This window comes from Cynocephalus volans, chromosome 2 (genome assembly GCF_027409185.1).
Source record: "Cynocephalus volans isolate mCynVol1 chromosome 2, mCynVol1.pri, whole genome shotgun sequence".
In the NCBI taxonomy this organism is placed as follows: Eukaryota; Metazoa; Chordata; class Mammalia; order Dermoptera; family Cynocephalidae; genus Cynocephalus; species Cynocephalus volans.
The window spans coordinates 166,215,513-166,227,575 of record NC_084461.1 but is presented as its reverse complement, the minus strand read 5'-3'; the positions used below and the strand labels follow the sequence as shown (position 1 = coordinate 166,227,575).

Here is a 12,063-nt window from a genome sequence, read left to right as displayed (position 1 = left end):
TGTTTGAGGAACCTCCATACCATTTTCCATAAAGCCTGCACCATTTTGCAGTCCCACCAACAGTGTATGAGAGTTTCTTTTTCTCTGCAGCCTCCCCAGCATTTATCATTCTGTCTTTTGGATATTAGCCATCCTAACTGGAGTGAGACAGTTATCTCAAAACTATTTCTAGCATTTTAGACTTCAATCAACACAAAACACCAAAAAAAAAAAAAAAAAAAGCTAATCAGTACACATCAAAAGACAGTCATTTAAAAAAATACAAGATATTTCCTTTGACAGAATGCTTTATTTTTTCAAATGCATAATAGTGACCAGGCCCTCACAAGCCTAGAAGGGACACCTTGGGGTGTTTGCAGCAAAAGCCTGTAGAAACCTACTTCATATCATCTCTTAGCAAAAACCAATCACAAGTACAAACCGAGGCACGATTCTGCCTAGGGGACATCTAAACTACAATATAGACACTCTGATCTTTCCAACGCTGTGTGTTCGGCAATATCCTGCAGTGTGACAGGGAGTCTCCCTGTCCTTATACCCGATGCAGGGCACATAAAGAAGGTCCGAGGTCCTGTCGTGTCGGCGAGCGTTGACCTGAGTCCCTTCCCTGCGGGAGACACTGCACCCACGTCGGCAGCACGTTTGTGTCGACCCAAACCTCACGGACAGTCCCCCATCCGGCTCCTCCGCCTTGCACTCGGGTTGAAGTCTGTCGCGGGAGCGAGTGCTGTGTCCCGAGCTGGTGCACACGACGCCCCGTGCGCGTGCGGTCACACCGGCCCCTGCCCCACTCTCGGGAGAGCGGGGCTCGGACTGTCACTGTCGCGGCTGCCTCGCTCACTACCTGGCGCGCGGCCTTCGCTTTTTGGCCCCAGCCGCTTCTCGTACTCGGCGCGGCCATCGGCACACCAGGGACCGGTGAACTCTGTCCCTCAGCCGGGGACCACAGAAACACTGGGGGCCGGGCCGCGCCGCCCTTGGGAGAAGACACGCCCTCGGGGCCACCCGCGGGGCTCAGCTTGGGGACCTCGTTCCGGGCGGTCCGGCCAGCAGCGCCCGCGCCCGTCCACCCATGCTCTCGGTCGGCAGGAGGGCTCGCCAGCTCCTACACAGTCTCTCTCCCGTCCCGAGGATGGGCGCCTCAGCCTCCGAGCTAGTCAGCCCTCAGGAGGCCCTTCCCGGCCGCACCCAGCCGACCCCCGTGGCAGGTGAGCGCGGGCGCGCGGGGTCGGGGACGCGACTGCGCATGCGCGCCCGCGGCGCGCGTGTCCTTCCCTCCAGGAAAGGAGCTGCGGCCGGTCGGGCGGGGCGGGGCGGGGCGGGGGCGGGGGCGGGGTCTGCGCAGGCGCGGAGGGGCGCAGCGGGTGGCCTGGGGTGTGCGCAGGCGCGGAGGGGCGTGGCGGGGCAGGCTTTGCAGTCTTTGTTTAGCTTTTCGTGCCTTGGAACAAAACGGGGCACCGGAAGGGAGTCCTGTCTGTTGTTCTAAGTCACCTAGGGTGCGGCGCCCCGGGGCTGCGAGCTTCGGGCAGCGGAGGCGCCTGTCCTTCCCTCCAGCCCCTGGGCTGCACCTTGCGCGGAGTGACCTGAGCGCCGCGCCCTCAGAAGTGCCCTCAGCTGCGGCTGCAGCGCGGGCAGGGTCCTCACCCCTGGTGGCGAGTCCCAGCCTCTCGGATGGAGCCCAGCAGCCTGTCTCCGGGCTCCACCCCAGAGCCCAGTTTCTCTTGCGCGCCGGAGCCTGCACCACTGCCTTGGCGATGGTGGAGAACTAGGTGGTGTCTCATCTTTTATTTATGGTGTAATGCCCCCAAATCCTGCATTTCAGCATTTCCGAAAAATTCTATTTTTCTTTTCCTTAAAGAGTTGTTGGGTATAGGAGGTCATATGGAGGGTTTGTTATAGCATAGAATGCTCAGTATGAGATTAGAAAAGAGGATTCTAAAGAGGTTATTAGAGGTTTTTTGGGTTTGATGTATTTTGGAAACGGTGTGGTCTGTTTCTCCTTCATCTAGTTAGCAGTTTCTATTCCCTGTGCTCTCTTCATTTCACCTCCGATTCATCCCCGGCCCCAGAAGTTTATTTTTGACTCACATTTGGATTGAGTTTTGAAAAAAAATCCAGATTATTTAAAAAAGAAAGTATATCCAAATTACGTAACCAGATTACCTAAATTTTATAAATTTATCTTAAAAATAAATTCTCTCTTACAAGCCAGTATTTATTAATGGACATTTAAAGGCAATGCTTTCTAAATGCTGAATTTCCTCACCTTGTACTATCCTTTACACATTGCAATGTTTGTTATACCTTCCCACACACCGGTAAAACAAAGAATCCAAAAACTCTCGCTTAGATTTCCAAACTGGATCAAGGTTGGCTAAAATTTAGTTTGGCTTTAAGTCTTTCCAATCAATTTCCCACTATATAAATGACACTTCTGGTATAAGATTAACAAATACAGAAATGAGCCAACATTTTCTTTTTCACATCCACATAATAGCTCTAACTGCAAAACTTCAGGACCTGTTCCCTTCCAGGCTGTTCTGTCTTTTCATATAGGCGTGTGTGTTTTTGGTGCACAGATATATCCCTGTATCTGGGCCAGTAAAGTACTTTTTCTGATGTGGGGCCAAGTCTATACCCTTACTGTTCATCTGTTGTAACTTTTCCTCAAAAAAGTATTTAAATTTTAGGTGGTGGCCATTCCAATCTCCACTCCTGATACTAGTCCTGCCTTGACAGGTTGCTGAAAGTTCTGAATGGCCCCAGAAATGGGCAGTTTTATCTCTTAAGTTTGTTTCAGTGGCTGTAAATTTGAAACTTATGGACTTAATATTACTGTTCTGAAAGTTGAATTCATGTCCACTCTAACTTCCATCCGTGTAACAGCTTTTCGCTGCTCTGTGTTACCTGTATTTATGTTGTTGTTTGCACCCTGCCTCTGTCAGAAGTTCTGTGACAAAAGCATTGCCTTTTGCCCTTAGAAGACAAGGCCTGTCTGTTCAGTGTCTGTTGCTCAGCCTAGTGTCATGTGTGCACTTAGTGATATGTAGGAGGTGCTCAGTTTCCCTGGGCTGGGGTTATAGGACAGTCTCTGGGTTACAAGCCACTCTCCAAGTCTCAGGCCCTTCCTTTTGGCCCTCCCCTAAAGGAAAGTTACTGTTGCCAGTTAGACCTAATTTCAGCACCAACACCAGGAAGTGAGACCACAAGGGGCTGTCTTATGCAAATCCAGTGGCTGGGCATGCTCAATAAAGAAGGGTTATGTAACCCTGGCAGCTGAATGAGCTTCCACTACAAGTGCTAGAGAGCACAGAATATCCTTGAATATTCCTGGTGCATGTGATGGAATTTGACCAAGGGACATGCTCCAAGAAGAAACCAACTGAACATGTGCAAAACTAAATATTACGTAACTGGGAACTGACCTCTTAATTGAATATTCATTAGATAGAGAAACTTTTATAAAAACTGAATCCCAGCAGAAGGAGGGGCTGTTGCTCACTCTCTTGAGCCAACCTGCATTCTGTCCTGAACTTTGAATATGTATTTCTTGCTTTTGTCTTAGATTTGGTGTGGGCCCTGCTCAGTCTGTGGAGCTATGCCACACACTGTCTGTGAAATCTGTATCTATTATTTGTTGCGTTAAACCATTAAAATGTTCTCACTTTCTACTGTGACTCTGCTCTTGAATTCCTTCCTCTGGTGGAGTCAAGAACCTGATAAGAGGATGCGATGGATTGAGACTGGCTACTGGGCCTCTCACGCCCTTCCTCTGACATCACTAGTACTAAATACTTGTGTTGTTAAGGATTATCATTTCAGCTTTATCCTACCTTGTTTGTATTCTTACAGAACATTCTACCCTTTTATAAACTACAGCCTAGTAGTAGATTTCCACTTTGTGAGAAAGTAAGGTTCAAACCGTCAAACTCTTTGAATGTTTAATTTCTCCTGAGCTGCCTACAATGGATCAAAATGTATGAATGGACCAGCTTTGGTGACTGGTAGAACTGCACCTGTGCCGGACTCCCTCATTTGCTGCATGCTCTTTTCAGGTTAGGGGTGGCTTCTGAGCAGCTCTGGCTGGCTGGTAGGGCACACAGCAATGTGTCTGGCCTTATGTGTGGAGGCGGTCTTGTTCTGCTTCAGTGCCTGGCTACGAAGCAATGCTCTGGGAACTTTAGGACTGAGGGAGAAGGGGAATTCATGCTAGTTGAACTGACTTGGTGGGCAATTGTTAGAGATAAGTACAAGGGGGAAGGCTTATAATTAAGCCTCAGAGTGCCTCCTATGTTGTTAAATGTGAGTTCATTATAGTCAGAACTGATCTTATTTCCAGTGAATTAATTATTGTAAAAGCCTAACTTTAATTTTATGTAAAACTTTTTTTTTTTTTTTTTCCATATTGGAAACATTGTCAATCTACTTTCTCAATCAAGTGTTTGGGATTTGGAGATATTTAAAATAACTTGGACAGGTTCAATTCAATCTCTGCTTTCTTGTCTTTTCATTCTTAGTGGTCACTGTATTTTTTGTTGTGATGCTTATTTTTGTGGTGGAGGCAGATGAAGAACACATGTTGAAGGGATCCTCTTTTTAAGAACTTTATAGTTAGAAAAACAGTAGAACCATGTATTCATCCAAAATGTGACTCCTTGAAAAAAAACTGACCACAGCAGTAAAATTTATAAACTACTAGCTAATCTAACCAAGAAAAAAGGAAGAAGTACAAAGTGTACAAAATAAGAACTGAGAAGGGGAAATCATAGGACAAAATTTAAAGAATTGTAAGAGACTATTTACTTAACTCCTTGAAAATAAATTTGAACACCTGCATGGAAATCATAATTTTTACAAAGATATAATTGACCCAAACTGACCCCAGAAGAGGTAGAAAATCTAAACAACTTGATTTTCACAGAAGCAATAAAGTTGTCAGAGTTACCTCCTCCAAAAATGTCATGTCCAGACGGTTTCACAGAGAATGTCTACCAAATATTTAAAGAGCAGATAATTCCAACATTATTTAAACCGAGAGAAATATCCAGATTCTTTTTAAGAAGCAAGTATAGCATTGAAACCAAACCCGATAAATATTGCACAAGAAAGAAAACTACAGACCAGTCTTACGTATGATATTGATGCAAACTGCTAAGTAAATATGATGAAACAGAATCCAGCAATGGGATTAGGTCTCAGAATGCACGGATGGGTCACCATTAGGAAATCTATTAATGTAATTCATCGTTTAATTGATCAAAGGAGAAAAATGATATAGCTCTCTCTCTCCTGGTGCTGAAAAGTTATTTGACCAAATTTAACTACCGTTCTTGATGATAACACTTAACAGAGTAGGAATAGATGGCTGCTGCCTTAACATGAAAAAGTAATATGTGTTTTAGCCCAAAGGCCAACTTTAGGCTTAATGAAGAAATATTAGAGATTCCGACTAATGTTCAATCAAGACAAGAATGTGGCTTCAGCCTAAAACCTAGTACCAGGTGCACACTGTTACCAAATGCTTTTGATATTATCATCTTAGCTTTAATCCTACCTTTAAGAAAAATATCCTACCTCTTTTTGCATTCCTAAGGAAACTTCCACCCTTTTGTTGTGTGATCTAGTAGTAGACTTATACTGTGCAAGAAGGTAAGATTCAGAAAAAAAAGAGAAGGTAAGATTCAAACCTTCAAACTTTTTAATGTTTAATTTCCTTCAGGTTACCTAAATTGGATAATAACATGAAAAGGTGTACTTTGAGTGACTGTTTATTATTTTACATTGTATTGTAGGTAGTAGCCAATGTGGTCAGGCAAGATAAGGCAATTAGAGATGTACAAAAGAGGAAAAAAAAGATCAGAGGTTCTTCAATACATATGGAATGTAGCTTATGATAAAGGTGATACCTCAAATCAGTGGGGAAGAGATGGAATATTCAATAAATAGCGTTGGACAACTGGGTAGCTGTATGAAAGAAAAGTTGGATCTGTACTTCACACCTTAAACCAGGGTAAATTCCTAATGGACATATGACGACAATAATAGCTCACACTTAACGAGTGTACTACATGCTAGGCCCTGTAGTAATTAATTTACATATATTAGCACATTTAATCCTCCCAGTAACCCAATGAGGTAGTAACTATTATTATCTCCATTTATGGATGTGGAAACTGAGGCCCAGAGAGATTAGGTGACTTATCCAAAGTCACGTGGCTAATAAATAGTGGAGCTGGGATACGAACCTAGGCAGTTTGGCTCTAGAGTTTCTGGTCTTAATTACTATACTCCTTTTCCATTTAGTTAAATGTAAACAATGAAACAATTTAAATATGAGAAAAGGAGATTTCCCTTATAATCTTGGTGTGAAGAAAGCCTTTCTAACCATGGCTTGAAAATGAGAACATATAGAAGATTGTAAATTAGATCACATCAAAACAAAAATCTTCTGCATGGCAAAAATCATCATAAGCAAAGTCAAAAGACAAACTAAGATAAATATTCACAATTCATATCATAGGTGAAGGACTAATATCTCCAATATATAAGACGTTTGTACAAATTAATAAAAAAATCCACTAATATCTATTAGAAAAATAGGCAAAGGTTATGAACAGTTTATAGAAAAGGAAGTACAGTTGGCTCTTAAACATAAAAATATGCTCAACTTCACTCATAATGAGGAGAGTGCAAATACCATTTTTCATTTTTCAGACTGGCAAAAATCCAGAACTTTGATGATACACTCTGTTAGCAAATTATTAAGGAAAAAGGCACTTTTGTACATTGCTGGCGAGAGTGTAAATTGGCTCAATGCTTATGGAAGGAAATTTGGCAATATGTATAAAAAATTTGAATGCATGTACCTTTTGACCCAGGAATTCAATTTCTGGGAATTTATCCTACAGATATACTTGCACACATGCCAGACAATGACTGCACCAGGTTATTCACCGCAGCTTTGTTTGCAGTAGCAAGAGACTGGAAACAACCCAAATGCCCATCAATAGGGGGCTGGTTAAATAAAGCATGGTTCATTGTCACAATGGAATATGCAGCTGTGAAAAAGAACATAGAATGTCTATTTGGAAGTGTATGTAGAGATTGCCAAGATACAATGTTCAGTGTGAAAAGCCAATCCACAACTGTGTGTGTAGTATACTAACTTGTGTGTGAACAGGGAGGAAAATAATAATATGTATGTACAAAGACATCTTGAAAGGATAGCTAAGAAACTAATAGCCAGGGAGAGGGCTATGCAAGGAGGTGAGGATGGATGGGAGATATAGGCTTTTTACTTCATGCTTTTTTTTTTTTTATAACTTTTGATTCCTGGAATGTGACTGCATTATTGAATTAAATAACTCCACTTTGAGGATGATCTCTTTATCTCTGCTGTTTTTAGTCTAATTGACCACCCTTCTATTGTCTCGTCATATTTATTTCAAGTTTTTTTCTTTTTAAAATTTTTCTTTCTTTTCGTTGTCATCTATTTTTTTTTTTCAACTTGCTTTTGTAATCAAAATCTACATTTTGGCGTGATTTAAAAATCTAAATTTAGAGGGTGTAATTGGCGTAAGTTAATCCAAGTCGTTTTACATTTCATAAATATTCATTTTTATTGAGGCATCATTTGTGCTGGCATCATTTATAGAAAGAACAGACCTTTGGGGACAAATTCCTTCCACTATTATGTAGAAGGTATTATGTGTATTTCTTTTATTGTGAGTGATGTACATAGATTTTTAAAAGAAAGTGATAGAAAACAGTTTTTATTTTAGAAAAACTTTCCCTAATGTGTGATTAATTTCTAAATTGTAGGACACAGAACTGTTATTTCTTCTCTTCTCATCCTACCCCAAGCTCTTTGATTATTTTACAACCTGTTTCAGAACCTTCAGTGTTTCCCTGAAGTCCCTGGGACAAGGGTGTTCTGTACCTCCCATAGTCTGGTCCTTACCCACCTCCCCAGTTTTTCTCCACAGTGCTCCTGTAGAACCCATGTTCTGCCTAACATGTTTCAGAGTTCTGTGTCTGCAATGGATCATGTGATTATACCCCTGTGGACTGCACACACTAATCTTTTTATTTATTCATTCGTTAGATGTCTGTTGAGTGCCTGCTTGGGTAAGGTGCTGTGTTTCCTTATCTCCCTCTTACTCCTGTCTATAGATTTATGCTGCTTGAATTCCCTTTCTCCCATAAACCCATCCCTTTTCTCTCCAATCTAAGGGACGCTTTTCTTCTCTGCTGGACCGTAGTTATGTGGCCTTATGACACAGGGATGCTAACTTTGGTCCATGGGGCATGTACTCTAAATGGTTGTTCCAGTCATGGTGATGGATTTGTGCTGATTTCTTCAAACTTTCCCCCATTACTCTTGGGACCAGGGGTAAACTTTTCTTTTGGCCAGGATGATGGGTTGTTAAGTCTCTGAGCAGAGACTTGCTAGGCATATGCGGTAGGGTGGGAAGGAGGCATAGTCATGCAGGCCTTGGCCTGTGACCCTCAGGCTCAGGAGTCACCTGGAGCTCCTGCTTCAGGTTGGGGAGGGACGGCAGGTGGGAGGGAGGAGAGTGAGGACAGCAGAGGCAGGGGATGGGGGACTGGCTTGGTGAGGAGAATCAACCTGGGGCATGGGCCCAAGAGAGCGAGTGGCCACCAGGCCTCAGCAAGGACAGAGTGGAGGCCTCCGTGCTGACCTTGGGCTGGCCCTTCACAGGTCCCAGCAGCCTGCCAGCATTCACACCTGCTGCCTTGGCAGGTGACCAGGCCCCATCCCATGCAATAGCAGCTGGCTGGTCCTGCCATCCTGGGCTACCAAAGTCACAGATCCCCTGGTGACACATCGAAGACTGGATTCTGCAAGAGATGGTTTCAGGGTGTCAGTGTGCGATGAGGGAAAGCTGCGGGTGCTCTGTGCGCTGCTCTTTCCTCTTTCCTACCTCGTGAGTGCCAAGTTTGTCTGAGGGCATCACAGTACTCAGTGTCCTGTGGCTGTGTTTCACTGGAACTCTCCAAGGGCGGGAGTCGTCTCATTCTGTGTGTCTGCAACCCAGCAGGCTGACAACGACCAGCTGTCAAAAGACTGTAGCATTCACCTTGCAAGTTCTTTGAGAGTCAGGGGCCCCTCTGAGCACTATCATGCACAATAGACATACACATGTTATGCAGTGCACATAGTAGGTAGTCTATAAATGTTTGCCTGGGTGATGGAGAGGGGACCAATGCAGTGAAGAATGCAGGAAGGGAAGAGGGTTGGGGGCTTGTTGTTTGCTGGTTTCTGTACTACCAGTTTTTCCTATCACATCAGAAAACTATTAGCTATTAGAAAACTATTAGAGAGAATTTCTACAGCCAAATGGAAATGTATGTAATAAGGAGTGGACCCTGTCACTGCACCCTGAGACCCCCTGACAGTCTCTCTACCTGCCACCTCCCTTCTTCTTCCTGTAGTTGAGCATCAGCCCGGGCTTGGCTGCACAGGGCCACGTTGTCCAGACTTCTAGTGAGCCATGGGCTTATCGTCACTCAACAGCTCAACCATCTCCACTTTTATCTATCTCCTTGCCACATCTCAGAGGACCATAGTGAGAGGTTGGGAGTGTGTGATGGTAGCCCTGCCTTTGGCATCTGCCAGCATTGTGCCCTTCACTGTGCTCATTTTCTGCTCTCCTTTTTCTGCCCTCTCTCATGGGTGGCCAGCTTCCTTCATGGTTTCAACCACCCTCGTGTGCAGATGGCTCATGAAATCTCTGTCTTGTGAAAGTTCCACCTTTCTATTTCCAAATCCTTACAGGATATGTGGGTCCTGCTGTAACCCTAAACTCAGTTCTAAAGCCAAACCTATTATTTCTCTTTCAAAAGATTGGCTACGATGTTAATTTCCCTATGTCTGTCAGTGGCACTACTATGCTGTCAAATCCCAAAACCCTCAGTTGCAGTCGTCTTGATCCTTGCCTATGTATTTAGTGTGTCCCTCCACCCGTAAGTCTTGACTGTTCCTTGCCTTCATTGATCCCTGACCTCTCTGCCTTCACTCTCCCCCGACCATTCTATCCAGAGCATCACTATCAGCCATCTGCCTAAAACTTGAACTTCATTCAGTCACTGCTGTTTCCCAGGCAGTGATCTGTCTGACACTGTTCATCCTGATGTTAGGGACTTTCTGTAATGTGCTGCTGATCTTAGAATCCCGATCTCTGCTTACACCCCTGAGACTGACTCCTGCTCTTAGCACCTTCCGCCCTGGATGCTCATGTCCCCCCACCAAATTCATATGTTGAAATCCAAACCCTCAGTGTGATGTTATTAGGAGGTGGGGCTGTTGGGAGGTCATTAGGTCATGAGGGTGGAGCCTTCAGGAATGGGATTAGTGCCCTTGTAAAAGAGACCTAAAAGAGAGCTAGCTAGTCCCTTCCACCATATGAGGACACAGTGAGAAGGTGCCATCTGTGAACCAGAACGTGGCCCCTCATCAGACACTGAACCTGTCAGCACTTTGATTGTGGACTTGCAGCCTCCAGAACTGTGAGAAATAATTTTCTGAGTTTGTAAGCCACCTGTCTAAGGTATGTTGTTGTGGCAGCCCCAACGGAGACACAGGATGTTTTCCTCCTTCTGCACAGCCTGTCTAAATCATCCTGGGTCTTTCAAGGCTAAACTCAGCTAATTTCACTTCCATGCTGCCTTTTGGGTCTGCTTTAGCTTAAGTTACTCTTAGAGTTGGAGGTAGAACTAGGGCTTTGGGGCTCTATTTTATGCTTTCATACTAATGCCTCTTCTTGGGGAGATGGAGGTAGAATTCCTCTCCTACACAGTATTTGGTGCTCAGGGATAGCTGTGTTTTTTCCCATGCGTTTTCTAGCCTGTTACAGTAACCCGCTGGCAGGACCAGACCTCTCAGTTTCTAATTGCGAACATCCTCCTGGAGGTTATATTGAAATGCTCTTCCCATTTGGTGAGATACTCTATTTTGACTCATAATGCCAAATGCTTGATTTTACCTTGACCAAAGTCCTCTGTGTCATCTGGGTCAGCTGGAATCTCTTCCATAAGCTGGGCTTCTTATGAAAGGAGACATAGGTTATTGTTCGACATAAAGAAAGACATGGTTCCTTATATTTCTGTAGGACTTTTGTATGATTTCATGTGAGAGTGTCTATACTGTTTCCCAGCAGGTTGTATTTCTGATCCACTAGCTTGTTGAAAAAGTGTACTAAATTTGCATTATAATACAGTAAATATGGGTAGTAGTGAAACTGGAAAAAATACAGAGTGGCAATATGTTTCAATGAATATATTATCATTACATTTTTAAAATATGAAGAATAAAATTTGAGGACATTGAATGTCATCCTAGAGCATGTATATATAAAATGAATTCTTTTGAAAATGTTACCATGGTAAAGTAATAATATTAACATTGAATTTTCCCTTGTAAATTTTCCATATTTTACCTTTGATTTTCTTTTTTTTTTGTAAACTGTAGTTTACTGTTTGGGTAGTTTATAGCTTGCTTAGGTCAAATGCAATATAACAAATTAAAGAGCATTGTTCAAATGGGGCCACAAATTATTCTTTGGCCTACTGAAAACATTTGATATTTTAACAGGTTGTACCCAAAATGAAGAGTCATGAAAATGAAATACATTGAGGGAATTCATAGCTTTCCAGCTGGAGAAAATGAAACCTAAAGTAAAACAATCTTGAATGTACTGTCATTAGCAGATGAAAAGAAAACCATGTAAGCGTTTACAGAATGGAGTAGCCGGTTGTCAAATACAGCCCCTGAGAAAACACTGCGTTGCTGAAAGCCTAAGACCAGCTCATGAAGAGCTATGTCACCAGCAGCAAGGCTTCTGTGGGAACCTCTTTGGGTCCCTGGAGCTTCTGGCTTGCTACTCAGCATCCCTCACGCACTGAGACGTGTGCACTGGCACGAGGAAGCTGCATAGAGCTCCTACTGCACCATCCGATGATGACAGTAGGGGTCTGATCACAGAGGGGGCTCAGGCGACACTGTCCTGACATCCCCACTCAGGGAGCTGGGAAGCTGTGGAG

The 12,063-nt window shown here is 43.6% G+C and overlaps 1 protein-coding gene across 1 annotated transcript in view; it reads left to right on the top strand.

Moving 5' to 3' along the window:
• Positions 1–903: 903 nt before the first annotated feature.
• Positions 904–12,063, top strand: part of MSRA (methionine sulfoxide reductase A) — a 350,738-nt gene continuing 339,578 nt past the window's right edge. The window contains exon 1 of the mRNA XM_063086834.1: positions 904–1,208. Coding sequence (XP_062942904.1) covers positions 1,073–1,208 — 136 coding nt within the window. The 5' untranslated portion in view covers positions 904–1,072. The remainder of the gene's footprint in view (positions 1,209–12,063) is intronic.